Below are 20,933 nucleotides of genomic sequence, written 5' to 3'. Positions count from 1 at the left end.
AAGAGCATCAATGACATTCACAAGGACTTAAGTGAATTGGCTGCAGAAGGTGTTTGGTATTCAATTGGAAATTGATTTAATACTATAAGTAGATGGTTTGGAAACCTGGAGAGTTGTATAGTTGATTTCATCTTAAAACCTTTGTTTATAATCAGCATTTGTATACTAGGCCTGGTGATTTTGCTAAAAGGATAGAAGAGTTATTGGGAAAGGGAAGGGTTGGAAACAGGGAGAGATGGGGTTAGAAAGGGCACAAGATGAACACTATCATGATTTGAAATCATTGGAAGATTTCAAAAGGAAAAGACTTACAACAACAGCGGTTTAGATTGGTCTATCTGAAAGATCCTCTGATAAGATGATAAAGATTTAGTGGTGGCTTGATACGTCATCAGAGGGGGGATTGGAGGGGAGTAGTTTGTCCCCACTTTCAAATGACAGTAGGAGTGCATCATAACCACATGTAGTCTGCACTTGCATATATTTTGTGTGACTATTGTAGGACTAAAGAATGAGGGGTTTGAGATGTTAAAAGAAGCCCCATGGGGGTGTGGCTAAGATGGCGGCGGAGTAGGACGCGTTTCTCGGTCCCTCCGGCGCCTCTTAATTTAAAGCTTTAATTATCTCCCTGTTTGGTGCCCATCGACATTCTCAAAGCTGTTAGGGCCTCCCTAGAGGCTGGCGAGTGGGGATTGCTGCCCCCCTTTTGTTGCCCGGAGCACTGGGAACGGAGCGACACGGTGGAGTAGAGCTGACCCCCACAGCGGTTGGCGCCGGGGAGGTGAGAGCGGGCTGACTACGGCTGCCCTGAAGCTCCCTAAGTGGCTGGAGAGAAGCGGAGAGTGAGTCCCGAGAGTGCGGCTAGAGAAGCGAGGACGTGCCCTGCCGAGAGAGCTCATCGAGTCCTGCGTTGCGGAGTGGACTCCAGGAGGCGGGATCCCGATCGCTGGGGGTCAGAGACCGAAGAGGGGCGTCCTGCCGCTGCGGTGAGAGAGAGGTGCCTCGGCCTCGGGCCACCTGGTGGCTGGGTGACGCCCCTGGTTAGAAATCTGTTGCCGGGTGAGTGCTCCCTCGTGGCCCCGCGGTGCTGTGGACTGCGGGAACAGATGAGCGCAACGGGGGCGACCCTCCGGGGGCTCCGGGCTTCGGTTCGCACATCGGCAGACGGTGCTGGCTTGGGGGAGCCGCGGGGAGCCGGGGCTGCGGGGCTGGTTTGTGGTGCCGTTCTGCCCTGAGCGGGGGTGGCCGAGGCCTGACGCATCCCCCACATCCGGAAGCCCTGTTTATAGCGGTCCCCTGGCCCTACGGTCCCCGCCTGCCTGCCGGAGGAGTGGTTGCTTACCCCCATAACGGGGCACGATCCATTCAGCCTTCTGACCTACCACATCGATTCGCAGCGGCGGCACGGCTAGGCCGCGAAAAGCCCTAGAGGGGTGGTGAGCCCGTCGGGGAGCAGCGCAGCAGAAACCATTGAGGGGGCGAGAGATAAGGTGCAGCAGCGCCAGGAGACCAGGCGGGATGGTACTGGAGCCTGAGGCCCTGCAAGCAGAATAACCTCGTCACATCCATTGGAGAGACCCATCGCGCACGACAAAATGGCGTTGACCAGGCCTAAGAAAGACAAGCCTGCGAAGGTCACTGGGCAGAAAACCCCCACACATTTGGCCTCCCCGGGAGCTGCCAAACCTCTGCGCCAGGAGGATGGGGATGCCCCAGCGACAAAGGCGTTTATGCTTGAGTTATTCACGGCAATTAAGGAAGATATCACGGAGCTGCGTTCACAACTTGCATCGGACATGAGAGAGCTGAGGAGAGACGTGGATGGGGTGGGAGAAAGGGTTGCGAAATTGGAGGAACACGATCTGGGGGCCGCGGAGGACATACATAGACTACAGCAGGATGTGATCCGCCTCACGGAGCAGAACCTTGACTTTCAGGCCCACGCTGAGGACTTGGAGAACAGGTCCCGGCAGAAAAATATACGTATCAGAGCAGTCCCGTGGAAGGGGGAGGGAACGGACTTACGAGAATACATGGAAGCTCTTTTTAAGCATATACTGCAGGAGGAGGAACCCATAGAGATCAAGATGGACAGGGTGCACTGAGTGGGTCTTTCTCGGGGTCAGAAGGCCCTCCCGGACATCCTCGTGTGCGTTCAGGACTTCCAACTCAAGGAAAGAATTCTGCGGCAGGCGCGGGACGGATACCCACTCCAGTTTCGAAATCACAATCCGGTGCTTTTTCAGGACCTAGCGGCCTCCACCCTCACTAAGTGGAGAAGCTTCAAACCCGTCACGTCGCACCTAAAGGAACAAGGCATTCCCTATTCTTGGGGACACCCATTCCGACTCATCTTCAAATGGAACTCCAAGCTGATACAGGTTCGGTCTCTGGAGGAGGCCCTTTCCATAGTGGGTTTGGACGAATCGACCAACCAGCCTGAGGGCAATGCTCCGTCTCAGCGACGCCGCAAACGCTCCGCAGAATGGCATCTGGTGGGGAAACAAACAACGGGATCCGGCCCTGACCGATCCATTAGCTTTAAAGAGCGGGGGGAGGCGGTAGCCTCGGTGGCATCAGTGACGGAGGCCCCAGGGGTTGCTTGAATCCTTATGGCATTATCTGGGCCTACACGAAGGGTTCTGTTAGCTGGGTGCCGGTTGGGACCGGGTGAGAGTCACCTGTATCTCCTACCAGTGTTACCCCTGCTTTCTTCACCAATCACCTTTGGGTGATGGACAATTTGAATGTTAAAAATTGTTCGTTCATATGTGTTTTCCTTTTTTGGGGTTCTGTTGGGGGGGGGGGGGAGGGACAGGTTCCAGGTCCGGGAGATCTTTCAGTGAGTACTCAGCGATAGCTCTATTCGAATGGGCAGGGTGTGCAGATCGGGCAGCTTCCCACTGGGCGGGCAAACTTATGTACGAGGGTTTGGGCTGGTGGGAGACACTGCGATTTGGAGACTTTGGTTCCCCGTTTGAGGTCCCATGCCCCCGACGGAATTGAAGGTCCTCACGCTGAATGTGAGAGGCCTCAATAATCCGGTGAAACGGAGGGCGATACTCTCCCTTCTAGAGGCCTCTAAGGCAGACATATGTCTGCTGCAGGAGACCCACCTTCAGCCGAAAGACTGCTCCAGGATGCGGTCCCGAAGCTTCCCACATCAATACTACTCCTCATCTCCCACCAAGAGGGCTGGGGTGGCAATACTGGTAGCCCAGCGATTCAGGGGGAAGGTGCTGCAGAAGGGGGCAGAGATAATAGGCGGTTGCTCTCATACAGATTCTCCTTAGGAGGGTCCACCTTTTCGGTGTGCACTATCTATGCTCCGAAAGAAGGTCAGGAGAAATTTTTACACATAGCCCTCACGGAGGTAGCCGCCCTGCCTGATCGCCATGTCTTGGTGGGTGGAGATCGGAACTTGGTGATGGACACTCTGCAAGATAGATCAGGGCAGCGATCCTCTCAGGCAGGTGCCCTCTCAGTGGAGGGATTGGCCAGACTGGGGAACATGGGGATGGTGGACTTGTGGTGCAGTTTGCATCCAGGTGAGACAGGATACACGTACTACTCACACGCACACAAAACCTATGCGCGCCTTGACCATTTCTTAGCCTCTATCCCTATGCGAGCGCTTGCTGCGGAAGTTGAAATTGCTGCTGCTTCATTGTCTGACCACTCCCCTATGGTGGGAGTATTCTCGCTCCCCCCACTGGCCCGCAGACAGTGTTCCTGGAAGTTGTGCGGCTCGCTCTTGCACCGGGCTGAGGTGGTTAAGAAGCTTCAGGGGACTATTAGAGATTTCTTAGAGCATAATAACACCACAGACACCTCTTTGGCCACCCGCTGGGGAGCACTTAAGGCAGTCCTGCGAGGGGAGCTGATCGCACTCTCGACGGCGGAAAATGCGGAGCGCGCACGCAAACGGGAGGAACTGTCACGGAAGACACGTGAACTTGAGCACATGCACCAACGCACCGGGGCGCCTAGAATATGGAGACAGCTACGGCAGTCTCGGCAGCAATTGGCGGCACTCGATCAGGACCGAGCGGAATATGCAGCATTGCGGGTACGCCACCTTTATTATACTGGGGGGGATCGTTGCGGGAGGTTGTTAGGGCGCGCATTGAGAGAAGTGCAGCAAAGACACCCGGTCGAGGAAATTGTGGCACGGGATGAAAGAGTGGTCACAGAAGATGCGGATATTGCAGCAGCCTTTAGCGACTTTTACACCGCCTTGTACGCGGGATCCTCTTGGGACCCGGCGGAGGGAGAGAGATTTTTGGAGTCCGTCCCCCTCCCCTCCTTGACCTCCGAGCAAGCGGAGTCGCTAGACCAGCCTATCCGACCGGAGGAGGTCATTGCGGCTATATCACACCTCAAACTTGCAAAGGCCCCGGGTCCGGATGGCTTCTCCGCGTTTTTTTACAAGACATTCTGCGTGCAGGTGGCCCCACTCTTGACCGCTCTCTATAACTCCTTTGCTGAACCGGGAGCAATCCCAGGGGACCTGCTGGATGCGCCCATCTCGGTCATCCCCAAACCGGGAAAGGACCGCACGCGCTGTGAGGCCCACCGCCCTATCTCTCTATTCAATGTAGATCTCAAACTCTACACTAGCCTACTAGCGACGCAACTCACACCCCTCATGCCCGATCTGATTGACCCTGATCAGGCAGGCTTTATTCCTGGGCGCCAAACAGTAGACAATACAAAGAGAGCGCTGCATCTTCTGGAGAAAGCCACAAGGACGACGGGAGAATATATGTTTTTAGCGATTGACGCTGAGAAGGCATTCGACAGGGTTCATTGGCCTTATCTTGAGCGGGTGCTGCTGAAGGTGGGATTGGGCGACAGTTTCCGCACATGGGCCCTCAATTGCTACTTTTGCCCTACGGCGACGGTCAAAGTCAATGGCCACTCCTTGCCGCGCTTCCCCATCGAACGCGGCACGAGGCAGGGGTGCCCGCTGTCTCCCTTGCTCTTTGCTTTATATATGGAACCGCTGGCGCAAAGGCTGCGACTGAATCTGAAGGTACGCGGCATTAAACTCGGAGCCTATACACACATTATCAGCCTTTATGCCGACGACGTCCTTCTGTCGCTATCTTCCCCGGCGACCTCCTTGCCTGCCTGCGTGGAAAGTCTTGATGCATTTTCTAGGGTGTCGGGCTTCAAGGTTAACATGGCCAAACCTGAGGCCCTGGATTTCTCTCTAGGAAAACACACCCACTCCCACCTCCAGAGCACCTTCCCATTCCGATGGACGCAAGCCGCCGGCCCATACTGGGGGATCCACCTCGCCGCCACATTGCAGGACACAGTCCGGGTCAATTATGCTTGCTTGAGCTCTTTAATTCGCAAGGAGCTCAGTCGATGGAAACATCTGCCACTGTCCTGGTTAGGTAAGGTAGCAGCCGTCAAAATGACGATCCAGCCACAGATTCTATATCTGTTTCGAGCCATCCCCCTTCGCCCACCGGATGGTTGGCTCCGCCAGACACAAGCCGAATTGGCGCAATTCATTTGGAATGGAAGGAAGCCTAGAATGAAACTTAGAATGGCTATGCTGCCGCCTGAGAGTGGAGGTGTGGGTCTGCCGGATCTACTGTTATATTATCATGCCACCGAACTTAGGACTTTAGTCGAGTGGAGCAGATGGGAGTCAGAGAAACACTGGCTCTTCCAAGATCAGGCCATAGCAGGCCGACCACTCCAGGAAGTACCATTTCTCCGCAGACAGCATAGACCTTCCAACCTCTACGCCTCCTACATCACAAGAGTACCCCTAGAAGTATGGGATAGCACCAGTCTGATGCACGAACTGACCACCTTCCCTTCCCCGCTCACACCTCTAATGGATAACCCAGAGTTTACCCCTGGACAGGACGTCGCCGCATACGCGAGATGGCACCCGGTGGGATGTAGGTCTGTTTTCCATATGTTCGACGGCGACGGGATCATCCCCTTTGAGACATTCAAGCAGACCTACAGCTTGCCAGAGACGGAACTTCTCTGATACTTACAAACACGACACTGGGCTCTTAACGATCAGGTACGGGAATCGGCGACTAGGCCCCTGTGTCCCTATGTTTACAAAGCTATGCTCTCGCAACTACAATAAGGTGTCACAACATATAGTACAATGACCAATGTGATACGATGAACAGAAGCAGAATCTTTTGTGTGTTTCTTATCACAGCAAGGTGATGGTTTATTGTATCCAGACTTGAGGAATGTCACAGTAAGCCGACACGTGTTTCGTCGTGTACAGTTGAGTCAACACGACTCTTCAGGGCTGGTGGTACAAAAATAACGTATACATGTTCATTTATGCGTCATATCACTGTAATATACTGCATATGGTGACAAGAGTGCATCATACATGCAGTGGTGACGTGCGTGTCCATTCGCACATAGTGGATGTGATTAGTGATGACGCTCGAGATATTGGAAGTGTGCCACTACAAGGATGTGAGTGGTTGACCTTGAGTGGTAGTGCAATGGTGGTGAAGTTTGGTGATATAACGTCCGAGTGTGTGACAAGTGTTCACAAGCACACAGTAGTCCTGCAATCCGAAGGTTTATAGAAGTGATGAACACGTCCAGAAGAAAGCAATCTAAGGTGAATAAAAGTATAAAGTTGTGGGTGATAAGTTCAAACGGGAGCGTGTGAGTGTGTGTAAGAGTTAATAAATCGGCGCTGTCTGAAGTGAGCTAACGAAAAAAACAAACTCTCTCCAAACGGTAAAGTAATTACCTTTAAACTCAACTCCAAATGTCTGGGTTGATAATAGTCTGGACCTTGTAGTTGTGTTCTATGTAGGTGGATTTGGAGAGGTAATGTGATTGACAATTTCCACAGACACATTCTTGAGGATCTAAACAGAACTAACACCAAGAACCTAAACACCAAATTTAAATACAAAGACAACTTGACTAAAGGGGAACGGCTAGCACTTTCCACTTTAAGCAATAACCCCAACATCATCATCAGGGAGGCAGACAAAGGGGGTAATGTAGTAGTCATGGATCTTACCGACTACAACCAGGAGATTCATGGCCAACTTAATGACGACTCAGGTTATGAGTTACTTAACCATAACCCCATGGGTCCATTAACTCTTTTACTTAACGGACTCTTACTTAACTGGAAACAATCCGGTCTTCTGGATGACAATGAGTACCTGTACCTCAAAGTCTTCAGACCTACGTATCCTTGGCTGTATACTTTACCCAAAGTTGACAAGAATCTACCGTTTCCTCCGGGAAGACCGATAGTATCGGGGATTGGGGCTCCCACCGAAAGAATCGCAGAGTATGTGGATCTTTTCTTGGGACCCTTAGTTAAGAACCTTCCGTCTTACATACAAGACTCCAAACACATACTGAGTATCATGTCAGACATGGAATGGCAACGAGACACCATGTTAGTAACCATGGATGTGGTGTCTCTCTACACCAGTATTAATCCCGAACTAGGCCTATCAGCCATTTCCAAACTTCTATCCAACAGACCAGCTTCACTTTGGGCACACACCAACATGCTACTACATATGATGAAAATCATCCTAGAGAACAACTTCTTCATTTTCGATCGAAAATGGTATCGACAAAAAAGGGAGTAGCCATGGGCTCCAAATTCTCACCCTCCTTTGCTAATCTCTTTATGGGGGCTCTGGAGGCTGACCTTATTTGGGGCACCAAAGGAATTCAATACGTCGACTCCATAGTCTTTTGGGGTCGATACATCGACGATTGTTTTCTCTTATGGTCGGGCTCTGAGGAACTTCTTCTTTCCTTTTTTGAATATTTGAACACTAACACGTGGGAAATAAGCTTCACCATGCGTCACTATATATATAAAGAAAATGGTCCTAGGTACAAATTTTAAACACAATTAATGATGTGAATATTATTTCTTCACAGTCAACACAAAGTCAGACTAAATCTGAACATACAAACACATGGAGATGTATTGTTAGCTTAATTCAGCTCAAAAATACAGGAGACCCAACACAACAGTGTATACAACAATTACTACTGCAGTTTATTTACAAATTCATAAAATTTCAACAAAAAGAGAAAAGAAAGGAAAAGGAAATGGTGCTCAAGTGAAGGAGGGTGTAAATATAGATTTGGAAGTAATTTAGTGCAACAGAGAGATTATTTGTACATTGCACATGTAAAGCCTACCCATTCACAATCTATATACAATATTATACAAGGGGACAGGAAGGGGCAGGTGTAGGCTTTAAGGGAGTAACGGGGGGGATCGTCGACGTTTCGACCCTGGCGCAATAAGGGAAAGTCACGACCTCTGCTGCGGGTCTTCTTCAGGACGGTAGTAGGGACAGGGGGCGGGGAAGCACCTATAATGGTAAGTATAAATATTTTAACGATTTTTAAACTGGGATTCCAATCTGAAGGAAGTTAAAAGGAAGTGTTGGGTACATTACCAAATAAAATTGGAAGGGTGTCGCAATTCCAGATCAGTTGGGCGATGCACCTATCGGAGGTAAAGACAGACCGGAAAAACTGTTAGCCCATCTCCAGTTTTTCCGGTCTGTCTTTACCTCCGATAGGTGCATCGCCCAACTGATCTGGAATTGCGACACCCTTCCAATTTTATTTGGTAATGTACCCAACACTTCCTTTTAACTTCCTTCAGATTGGAATCCCAGTTTAAAAATCGTTAAAATATTTATACTTACCATTACAGGTGCTTCCCCGCCCCCTGTCCCTACTACCGTCCTGAAGAAGACCCGCAGCAGAGGTCGTGACTTTCCCTTATTGCGCCAGGGTCGAAACGTCGACGATCCCCCCCGTTACTCCCTTAAAGCCTACACCTGCCCCTTCCTGTCCCCTTGTATAATATTGTATATAGATTGTGAATGGGTAGGCTTTACATGTGCAATGTACAAATAATCTCTCTGTTGCACTAAATTACTTCCAAATCTATATTTACACCCTCCTTCACTTGAGCACCATTTCCTTTTCCTTTCTTTTCTCTTTTTGTTGAAATTTTATGAATTTGTAAATAAACTGCAGTAGTAATTGTTGTATACACTGTTGTGTTGGGTCTCCTGTATTTTTGAGCTGAATTAAGCTAACAATACATCTCCATGTGTTTGTATGTTCAGATTTAGTCTGACTTTGTGTTGACTGTGAAGAAATAATATTCACATCATTAATTGTGTTTAAAATTTGTATCTAGGACCATTTTCTTTATATATATACAGTTACCCAGGTCCTATTGATTTCTTGGGTTTACCCCATTGTTTTCAATGATCACCATGCGTCACAGCCTTACTAATATGGAGTTTTTAGATTTAGAATTTTACGTAAAGGACAACCAACTACACTCTAAATTGTTCAGGAAACCTACTTCCTGCAACTCTATACTCCATGCCTCTAGCTTTCACCCTGAGCACCAGTTACGTTCCATCCCATATGGAGAATTCCTAAGAGCCAAACGTAACTGTAGCGAATCCAGCGAGTTCGATAAATGCATCTCCAACATGAAAGACAGATTTCGTAAAAGAGGATATTCTGATTCATCCCTAAAGAAAGCAGAACACAGGACCAGAATCATCCCGAGACCAGATTGTTTAAAGACACGTACGGAGGTAGAGTCCTCTGGCCAGAAAATCAGACTTATAACAGAATTCAATGCACTCAATCACACCACCAAGAAGAGCTTCAACAAACACTGGAAACTCTTAACAGATGATCCTGTGCTTAAGGAATTTCTTCCTGACAAACCTTCCATCACATACAGAAAGGGCTTCACTCTGAGAAACAAATTGAGCCCCACAGTTCCCCCAAACACTACAGCACATGACTGGCTAACCACACGAGGCCTTGGATTCCACAAGTGTGGTTTCTGTTCAATGTGCATTTGGGGGAAACATGGGACCACAACCTTCAAGGGTCCGGAAGGGACAGTGTACAAAATTAAACATAACATTACTTGCTGACCAAATTCGTAGTGTACATAATCGAATGCCAATGTGGCAAGATTTATGTAGGCAGCACGATAAGGGCTCTTAAAGATAGAATCGCAGAACACATGAGAGCCGTTCAGAAAAGAGATCCCAGGTACCCAGTAGCCCTACATATAGCTGAATGTCAACCTCAGGAGGATGACATCAAAGTACGTGTCTTTGGGATTGACATGATTCCCCTCAACATCAGAGGGGGCAACCGCGAATTGACACTCAGACGTAGAGAAGCCACATGGATCATGCGTCTACGAAGCGTGGAACATGGGCTAAACTACGATCCTGAGCTTCAATACTTTCTGGGTGACTAGCAGTTACCCATTGGGATCCTCTATTTGTGATATCCACTGCATTAGTGTTTTTAATAACAATCATTGAGGCATAATAACAAACATAGACAATGCTAGACATGTTTATAACTTTTGGAAGGATGGTAATGCTACCAACTGCATGCCCTATAATGTCAAAATTTAAAGATGTACTGTATATTCTAATATGTTACCTGTATCTGTGGTCTATCACGTGTAATCAACCACACCTTTTACCAAAGCAAATAGTAATGAATTACTGCTGAGAACATGAGGAGTGAACTCAGGAATGTGTAGTGATGATGGTGCCCCTTCACCCTTGTATAGCTATTTCATCTAATCACTCTCTATATACCACACCACGTCTATGGGCACCGGGCCACACCAGCCGCTGGCATTCACACGTATTTCACTACACACTAAATAGAGGGAGATAAAGAAGCATGACCTTCGCTAGAACCAATTTTCTTTCCACCAACAATTGGATTTATTTTGCCAACATATCCCTTTTTTTTGGTACTCATCATTATCTCCGTCTAGCTCTTATGGCACGTTTGCACACCTCCATTCATTTACTACACACAATATACTTGAATACTAAGCATCTTGCATTATCAGCTTCCTTCTCAAACATGGCGTCCATGCTTTTGACAGCTAATGAAACGACATCTTCTATGTTCCTAACTCCTACATAGCGATACTTCAGCTCCCCTCTCAAACATGGCGTCCATGTATTGATAGCAAATGACTCGACATCTTCTATGTCCAACACTCCTATATAGCGATACCTCCCCTCAGGTCACGTGTCCGTACACGAGAGACGCCGACCGGGAACCAAAAGAGGAGGGATACCGCACCAAGGGTAAGTTGTTTTGCTTTATCCCTGACAACTAAATTCCCTTTCAATTGACTTAAAAAGCTCATACGACCAGGCTCTCGCGTGTCTAATGCGGGCGCATACAATTTTTTCAATTTCTACAGCACAACGCTAAGGAGGAAACGAACCCGTTTTCCGAAGCACTTCTACAGAAGGATCCCCTCCCGGTTACTGCCTGATACGTACCCGTATCCAGGTAAAGCTTTATTCACGACCCACCTATGAATTCCGCCCATTTTTAAACTAAGGTCATTTAGAGCGCCACAATATACGTCATTTCAAGCCTGATAACACTTGCAATTTATGCTTTCTTCTTTACCATAGTGCTAATACTCGAAGAATTTGACCCACCTAATAGGGCGGAATCTAACGGCAAGAATTGCATCTTGCACGTGACTCTACTGGATATACCATTCCTACTCAGTCACTAACTTCTTTCTAAGACTCAGTGGTAAGGACACTTTCCACTCTGTCCTTTTTATAAATCACTATTCCGATCTTTTGTGATTCAAATAAATGTCCTCGGACATTCCCCATTTTAATGCCTTCCTGATGAGTTTTTTCATTCCTTTTTTTCATTCCTTTCTCTAGTCTCTCTCCAAATCCACCTACATAGAACACAACTACAAGGTCCAGACTATTCTCAACCCAGACATTTGGAGTTGAGTTTAAAGGTAATTACTTTACCGTTTGGAGAGAGTTTGTTTTTTCGTTAGCTCACTTCAGACAGCGCCGATTTATTAACTCTTACACACACTCACACGCTCCCGTTTGAACTTATCACCCACAACTTTATACTTTTATTCACCTTAGATTGCTTTCTTCTGGACGTGTTCATCACTTCTATAAACCTTCGGATTGCAGGACTACTGTGTGCTTGTGAACACTTGTCACACACTCGGACGTTATATCACCAAACTTCACCACCATTGCACTACCACTCAAGGTCAACCACTCACATCCTTGTAGTGACACACTTCCAATATCTCGAGCGTCATCACTAATCACATCCACTATGTGCGAATGGACACGCACGTCACTACTGCATGTATGATGCACTCTTGTCACCATATGCAGTATATTACAGTGATATGACGCATAAATGAACATGTATACGTTATTTTTGTACCACCAGCCCTGAAGAGTCGTGTTGACTCAACTGTACACGACGAAACACATGTCGGCTTACTGTGACATTCCTCAAGTCTGGATACAATAAACCATCACCTTGCTGTGATAAGAAACACACAAAAGATTCTGCTTCTGTTCATCGTATCACATTGGTCATTGTACTATATGTTGTGACACCTTATTGTAGTTGCGAGAGCATAGCTTTGTAATTATGTATAGTCTTTGACTTTTTCAGACGGTTAAGGGTGTTTTTCCGCCTGCTCTTTACGCACTACACATCGACCATTCATTCAACACACTGTAACGTAGAAATTGAGGCAGTGCGCCCTTGATATCTGAATTTTCTTAAAACCCCAGATCAGTTCAATTCACCCTGTGTCCCTATGAGTACTGGTTACTCACGAGGAAGACGGATAAACATCTTATCTCGGATCTCTATCGCCTGTTGCTAGACCGCTACACACACATGTATATAACTCGGGCAGAGCCAGATCTGAACGGGAGTTGGGACGCACACTCGGCTCTAAAGATTGGGAGGGGATATACTACCGCGCGCGGCACTCAGCCTATCACATGGGCTTGACTGACACATTCACCAAGATAGTAACATATTGGTACTACACCCCAGAGAGATTACATGAGATGGACCATAGTAGGGAGGCAACATGCTGGCGCGGCTGCGGGGAAACAGGGTACTTAACACATCTACTTTGGGACTGTGCACACATCCGGGGTTATTGGAAGTCTGTCTTAGATGAGATCGATGCCCACTTTGACACTGAACTCCCTAGGTTTCCTTCCTATATCCTCCTAGGCCTTCCGAACCCCATCACATACCCTTTACGGTCGCGCAGGGGCAGACTGATTGCCATCGCTATTGGATCTGCACTACAAAACATACTGTCCCTCTGGCGCACCACACCTATTCCTTCAATCCAGGAATGGCTCTTTAGACTGTGGGCGGTTCTGGTTATGGAGAAACTATCCTTAATCAAAGCAGGGGAGGGCGCGAAATACGCGGAATTATGGCAACCATTTCTGTCTCTTTTGGCCACAGAATTCAAAGAGGTCACATGTCCCAGGTATTTACGTATATTATGTTTGTCCCAAACGGAGGCTCGCTGAAATCGAAAGGGGGTTGCCCTGTGAGAGTGGGAAATTCGGACCTGGAAACGGGGTGGGGGGGGGAGAGAGCTTTAGGGAGGGGACATGGGGAGGGGTATGGTTGGGGCGGGATGGGCCTTCTTTTTCCTCAAATTATCTGTTTTGCAGCCTTCACCCGCTAAGGTCGGGTTCCTCAGCCGCCTGCCCCTTTGGGTCACTACGAGATTTTATGACGCGGCCGGCCCTTCAGGGTTGTAGGCGGCTTGTTGTGTTTAATGCTTGGTTCCTCATCACAATCTCTGATATGCATGCACAGTATTGCCTTGCTGAGCCGGCCCACAGGGTTGTAGGCGCAAGATGTCTGTTTTTTTTGTGCTCAGTTAACACCAATAAAAAGATTTAATACTAAAAGAAGCCCCATGATTAACACAAATCATCCATGTACTTTGGAAATGTAACTGACCAAATTTTGGATTTGCACTGATGCTTAAATGAAAGGATAACTAGCTAGACATGTTTTTGAATATGATTTAACATTGTACTTGCGACAATAATACACGAGGATTTATTATCCGTAAATGTTGGTATATAATTCGAACGTATGGTCTAATTTCATGTAGAAGGGCGCACATACTGTAACTTGTGCGATGCTAATTTAGCCTAACTGTAGGTCTGAAATGTATTTCTGATTCACTCCCCAGCTAAGATTTAGTTTGCATTTCTGCTTGCACCATGAAATGTTGCATGTATTTTGTGTTCACATTGTAGGCGGGCTAGGCTTCATTAGTTGAGAGGAATAGAAGTCGGAGAAAGGTCGATGGAAAATGCTAGAATAATGGAAAAATATTAGTAGAGCTGTGGGAGGTGCCTGTATTCAGTGATTGCTTATGTTCTAATGTAGTTAGGGACAGCTGACACATGCTTTAGGATGCCTTGAGGTACAGACCTCACTGTTTACTGTAGCTTTATGCTACTGACACATGTTGGAGTTTCTTCATTGGAAGACTATGATAGCTGACACCTTTTCTCCCATCATTTCTGATTTTTTCCTTAAACCGTTTAGAGAAGTGTAGGGACAGTCAGGTACTTGAAGGGTTTCTTAATGGAGCCTGATGCAATCGAATTAAAATGTTTGCTTCCTTATAACATATTGGCTGTGACTGAGCTTGTTGTCTACTTTCTGCTATATAGGGTGAATTGGTTCCGGAGATTTGGCACCATCCTATTTACTTTGCATTTTTATACTATTATGTTGAGTTTGATAGATTTTAATCTGTTTCAGAATTTGCAATAAAAAGACTAATTTAAGTTTAGTTGTCGACCTGAGTTTAACAAGTATTTGTTTTCCTTTGGACATTGGGAGAGTGGTCATTTTCCTTACCACTCATACTGCACATAAAAACCATTGGCTACATTTTGGAGGAAAAGGGTTCCAGCGCTGGCACAATCAAAGGGTGTAAAAAATTCTTGTGTGATGAGTGTTCAGCCCCAGAGGTATAGAGATACTAAATGGATTCTGTTGAACTCCACCTCTGTCATGCACTGTAATTGGTGCTGGCCAACATTTCACCACATCCTAAATCCCATCCTGTACCACCTGAGTCTTCTCGACCTTCCCGAGACTTCTGCCAGTCTGCGGCCATGTGCACCACTAAACTCTAGTTACGAGAAAGCTCTAATGTAATTCAAGGTATGCAACAATTGATACACACTAAATCACCCTAAATGTTCTTAACTAAGGTGGAGCTTGCCAGGATCAGAAACAGATATAAAATCTCAGACTTTTGGCGCAGTTTCATTGCTGCCACGTTTTAAAGGCTTGGGATGACATTTCCAAGTTTACAGTGAGCCTTTGTTGCAGCTCTGGATGAAACAACAACAAAGACTTTCATTTTATATCTAGCACCTGTTTTTTTCCCCAAAATCTCCAACTCTCCTGTTGTAAAATGTTGATATGTATGCAAGTCTTGTTCTAGAATGTTCTTGTTGTGAATAGAGTCGCATTCACCATGTATAGTGTGTTTTCTATATCTGTTGTTGGCACGTCACATAACGTCATCTCCGAACGCTCGGAGATTACTTATGTGATGTCACCTGGTTCTATCGTCAGACGCTGTAATCCCTGGCTGATAGCGTTATCTTATCTGCTGGCTCTCTGTGGGCCCTTATTACAAGTATAATAAATACTTCTATCTTAACCTTGCTGGTGTGTCATCCCGTCCTTCTCACAACAATTGGCGACGAGGATGGGATGACACACCAGCAAGGTTAAGGTAGATAGACGTGATAGATGGATACAAGAAATCCTGCAGTCTGTCTCGGGTTCTAGGTATTTTACTCTCATAGACTTAAAAGCTGCCTATCACCAGGTTCAGTTAACAGAGAAGTCGAAAAAGTTGACCACATTTGTGACACCATATGGGGCATACAGGTACATCAGGTTACCCTTTGGTCTGGCCTCTTCACCAGGTGTATTTCAAAAACTGATGGACATCTTATTTAGGGAGTTGAAAGGAGTCGAGGCATTACAGGACGACATCCTCATACATTCAAAAACAGAACAAGAACACCTGGAAATTCTAGATAAAGTATTGAGTACGCTAGAAGGTAAAGGGATGACTGTCTCAAGAGAGAAGTGCAAGTTCATGGTAGACAAAATTGAGTAACCAACAACAAAAAATACAGAGTTCCCCGGACAAAGTCAACTAAATGACTGGCGTTAACCTCTCTCTCATCGAGTTCAGCAGAAAAAGTGAATGTTGTGAACCCTTTTCGGAATTTAGGGATACCTCACACAGGTCACCGGTTGGACGACACTTGTAATCCCACCCGGTGATCGTCCAGCGTCATCATCGGTATCCTGCCCCTGCGACAGACTGGCGGTGCAATGCCTGTCGGGCAACAGCGGATGCTGCACTTTGGCGGGGATCTTCTATTCCTTAGCCAAAGGGTGTGTGGGTGTGAGGGGCCTAAAAAAAGGGGAGGGGGTTTGGTTGTGCAATAGTGAGCGTGAGTGTAGTTTAAAAAAAGTCAGTAGAGTCCATATAGTGAAATTTTAATGGCATGGCTCACTGCTTTATTAAAACGAAAGATAAGGGGTATTGAGGCGGGACAATCAAGGTAGTTGAGCCTCATTCAACCCTTAGTGAACGTATGGTCAACATGTTTCTTGCCACACAGGCAATTCGTCAGGACCAAAAACAGTGCTCATATAATTGCTGGGGATCCCTCAGTGATCAGAGGAATCAAGTATACGACCTGATGTGTGTCGTAGGACAATCCTTCGTCAAAGCCCTTCCCAGAACTAGGTAGGAGAAAGAAGAAGAAGGGTATGATCAAAAAACTATATATATCTCTGTATACCCCGGCTAACTTTACATGCAAAAATTACATGCTGGTGCAGCATTGCGGGGTGTTGATGGGTCTGTGAAGGCCCCATCATGAAGAGACATTTGAGTGAGAGAGAGACGGGTAACCATTGATAAGAACGTGGACTTACCGCGTTCTGTGTCTGTAAATAGTGTTCATTGAGTGGGCATGCAACAGGTGTGCCCTGGAATTGGCATGTGCACTGGTTTGTACCAACATCATTTGCTGTAACACGCCCTATGTTTATATTTTAGTAATATAAACAGCTGTGAGTGTGCCCATTAACACACGTGACATTACAAAATTGAGTATCTGGGTCATGTTTTGACACCTGATGGTATAACACCCAAAGATGATCTGGTGGAAGCCATAAATGAAGCTCCAGAACCCAAAGATAAAGAGACCTTAAAGTCATTCCTCTGGCTCAGTGAATACTATTCAAGATTCATCCAGGGATATGCAGGCAAGATTGAACCGTTAAGGAAATTGCTAAGGAAGAATGTGAGCTACAAATGGTCAAGCGAACAAGAGCAAGCCTTTGCAATTATAAAAGATGAAATCACAAAAGCACCTACTTTGAAACCTTATAACCCTGAACTAGAGAACATCATCACAGTGGATGCCAGCGCTAAGGGTATTGGCGCCGTATTCTGCCAAGTTCAGGGCAAGGGCGAAAATACCATAGCATTTATATCAAGGAGGCTAAGCGAAACAGAGAGAAATTATAGCACAATTGAGCGCGAGACACTCGCATGTGTTTGGGCAGTGCACAAATTGAAAGACTACCTATGGGGAAGAAAATTCACTATAGTTACAGATCACAAACCACTGGTCTATATGATGGATGGTGAAGGACGAGGGAATGGCAAAGCCAGTTCCCGGTTAATAAGACTGCTCTCTAAACTGCAAGAGCACACATTTAGTATACGGCACATTAAAGGTGGTAAAAACTGCAGGGCGGACTGTCTGTCTCGCCTGCCGGTAAGCAAACAACCTGAATGCACGCTTGATGACACAGAATGTGTGGTGGCTTGGGTTGATGCCACTTCAATGTGCAGTGGATCAATAACGGAGGAAGAGTGGATGACAAACCAAGAAAAGGACAAAGTAATGGAGAAAGCAATGAGCTATATAAGAACAAAGTGGCCTCCAATAAGAAATCTGGAGAGTGAGCTGAAACGTTACCAACAGGTAGAAAGTGAACTGACCATAGAAAGTGGATTTTTGAAAAGAGGAGAGCTATTCATTCCGACGGAAGGGCTGAGGAGGAAAATAATAGAGTTGGTCCACAAAGGACACCCAGGTAGCAGTGCTACTAGGAACATTTTGAGATCTCATTACTGGTGGCCAGCAATGGACTCTGAGGTGAAGAAGTACATTGACAGATGTGAACAGTGCTTAAAAGCAGATAAACACTGGAAGTTGAGAAAGGGAGAATTGCAAATGGTAGAGATTCCAAGTGGTCCATGGACTAAAATAGCAATAGACTTTGCAGGGCCATTTAATGTGTTAGATGAAGAATGTAGACATATAATTTTACTGCCTGATTACTATTCGAAGTGGGTACACTATAAGTTTGTAAATGCAGTGACCACAAATGTTGTGATAAAATTCTTTAAAAAAGTGTTTGCATTAGAGGGACAGCCAAAGATCATTGTCTCCGACAATGAAACACAGTTAGTGTCCAGGCAGATGATGGAATTTTTACAACAGGTTGGGATCAAACAAGAGAAAACACCCTTATATAGCCCTAAGAGTAATGGACAGGTGGAGAGGGTGAACAGGTTCATAAAAGAAGGCATCCAATTGGCTGTAGCTTCTAAATTAAATGTGAAGAATTTTGTTCGTGAACAAATAAACACATACAACAAAACACCAAATGTCACGACAGGACATACACCATTTTTCCTAATGAGGGGGAGGAAATGTAACAGCATACTCTCTCCTAAATTCAACGACTGGTATAGGGATGAGGTCACTCAAGACGTGATAGATGATAACGTGCTCAGGGTCAAGGAGCGGATTGTTGACAAACAAATGAGAACATTGTCCAATAAAGTGGGAGAGAAAGAGATAGAACAAGGTGACTGGGTATTGGTCAGGAAGCCTGTTAAGGTGTCAAAAAGAGAGTATGTGTATAGCAACCCAGTTCAGGTGTGTGGAACGTCCCGGGGGGCTGTATGCATGGAAGGAAAAGGTTGGAGGAGCAAGGATGATGTAATCAAACTCAAAAAAGGTCAAGAAAAGATTATAATGAGAGGGAAGGATGATCAAGAAGGAAGTCTTGATGACAGCATACTGGAATGGGAGAATGTACATGAGGATCGAAGTCACCCTGAAATTGATGGTAATCATAGCATGGTCAAGGGGAATGGTGTTAGGAGAAAAGAGAATGTAGCGGAGAAATACAGTGTAGAGTCTGACCTTAGCGTAGGTAGCCCAGGGGGTCCCAGTGAGGCTAAAGAGTCTACAAGCGGTCACTGTCCCAGAATCAACCAATCATATGCCATGCTAAAACTAGGTCAGGAAGAGAAATCAGAATGCCTAAACGCTTTGAGGAGTTTGTAATTGAATAGTGCATGTTTTACGTGGTTGCTATTTTGTGTTTTTGTTGGGAAAAAATGGAGATGTTGTGAATAGAGTCGCATTCACCATGTATAGTGTGTTTTCTATATCTGTTGTTGGCTCGTCACATAACGCCATCTCCGAACGCTCGGAGATTACTTATGTGACGTCACCTGGTTCTATCGCCAGACGCTGAAATCCCTGGCTGATAGTGTTATCTTATCTGCTGGCTCTTTGTGGGGCCTTATTACAAGTATAATAAATACTTCTATCTTAACCTTGCTGGTGTGTCATCCCGCCCTTCTCACAACAGTTCTGTGCCCTTACCTGTTGAGGTGCCTCCGTGGTCTCCGCCAGCGCCCTCTGCAGCCGCTCAAGGGCGCACTTCAGCCGACAATTCTCGGCGATGAGCTGCTCGAGCTCCTGGCACAGCTCTGAGTACCAGTAGTGGATGTCAGTCAGACGGTGATCGATATTTCGGCGGCAGTCGGCCTGCATAGCCCGAGTTAGCTGGTCCTTGTCCTGCATGATGCGTGACAGGTCGGAGCGGTAGTTGACGGCGCTGTTGAGCGAGCACTCGGAGCCCTTGAACTGCGCCTCGGTGGCGGCGCGCCAGTCGCAGGTGTTATAGCGAGCGTAGAGCGGCGTGCGCACGGGGGGCAGCATCGTGGGCTGCCGCGGCATCTCCAGGCAGCAGAACTGCTCGACCCCCGGCGGGGGGCATAAGGGGCCTACATCGACCCGGCAAGGGCACGGTGGCGGGCAGATGGGCCCTTCCTCCACCTGGCAGGTAGGACCCGTGTCATGAGGGCTGGGGGGACCCTTGTCATGGTGGGAGGTGGGGCCCCTGTCCAGGGGGCAGGTGGGGCCTCTGTCGTGGGGGCAGGTGGGGCCTCTGTCGCGGGGGCATGTCGGACTTTTGTCATGGGGGCATGTGGGGGCCTTGTCGTGGGGGTAAGTCGGACCCTTGTCTAGGGAGCAGGTGGGGCCTTTGTCGGCCTGGCTGGGAGTTGGGCCTACCGACTGTTGGCGGAACTGTGAGCGGCCCTTGCTCGTTGCGACGGGGCTGGCATCCTTCACGTAGCTCCGGTAACTGTCCTGGTAGGTGGTCATCATGGGCGTCGGCTCTTGTAGCCTCCCGCCCATCTGTCGGGGTCGGGTGTACACCGAGGTTTGGGTGGTTCCCTGGATCTCCATGACCGCTCAGTTTGTGTACAGCGGTGCACCGGAATCGGGGTGCGTGAGGGCCGACTGAGCTTGGTGGGCCGTGACCGAAACGACGTGTCACAAGGCCGCTTGGGCACATCACTGCGGGTCGCACACAACACAGGCCCATCCATGTTTTTGGTACCTCCAAAGTGATTTAAACGATTTAAACGTTATTAGGTCCGTAATATTTGTGTGAATGTGTCCCCTGGAGTTTACGGTTAACACCTTGCTGGTTTTATACTGGCATGACCGATATTTTGATGTCGCACGAGTATAAACATAACAGTCGCACTCGCTGTAAAAATTAAAAACAACCACCGAAGCCGGATTTTTCACATAACCAGTAAATACATTAACCAATATATG

General features: G+C 47.2%; 1 protein-coding gene across 1 annotated transcript in view; it reads right to left on the bottom strand.

Annotated features, from left to right (window-relative positions):
- Window positions 1-20,555, bottom strand: part of TEKT5 (tektin 5) — a 905,041-nt gene extending 884,486 nt beyond the window's left edge. The window contains exon 1 of the mRNA XM_086939788.1: window positions 19,686-20,555. Within this exon, the coding sequence (XP_086795914.1) occupies window positions 19,686-20,555 (870 nt within the window). The remainder of the gene's footprint in view (window positions 1-19,685) is intronic.
- Window positions 20,556-20,933: the final 378 nt, after the last annotated feature.

This window comes from Lissotriton vulgaris, chromosome 10 (assembly GCF_964263255.1).
Source record: "Lissotriton vulgaris chromosome 10, aLisVul1.2, whole genome shotgun sequence".
Lineage (NCBI taxonomy): Eukaryota > Metazoa > Chordata > Amphibia > Caudata > Salamandridae > Lissotriton > Lissotriton vulgaris.
The sequence above is the reverse complement of the archived record's forward strand: the minus strand, read 5'-3'. Positions and strand labels throughout refer to the sequence as shown.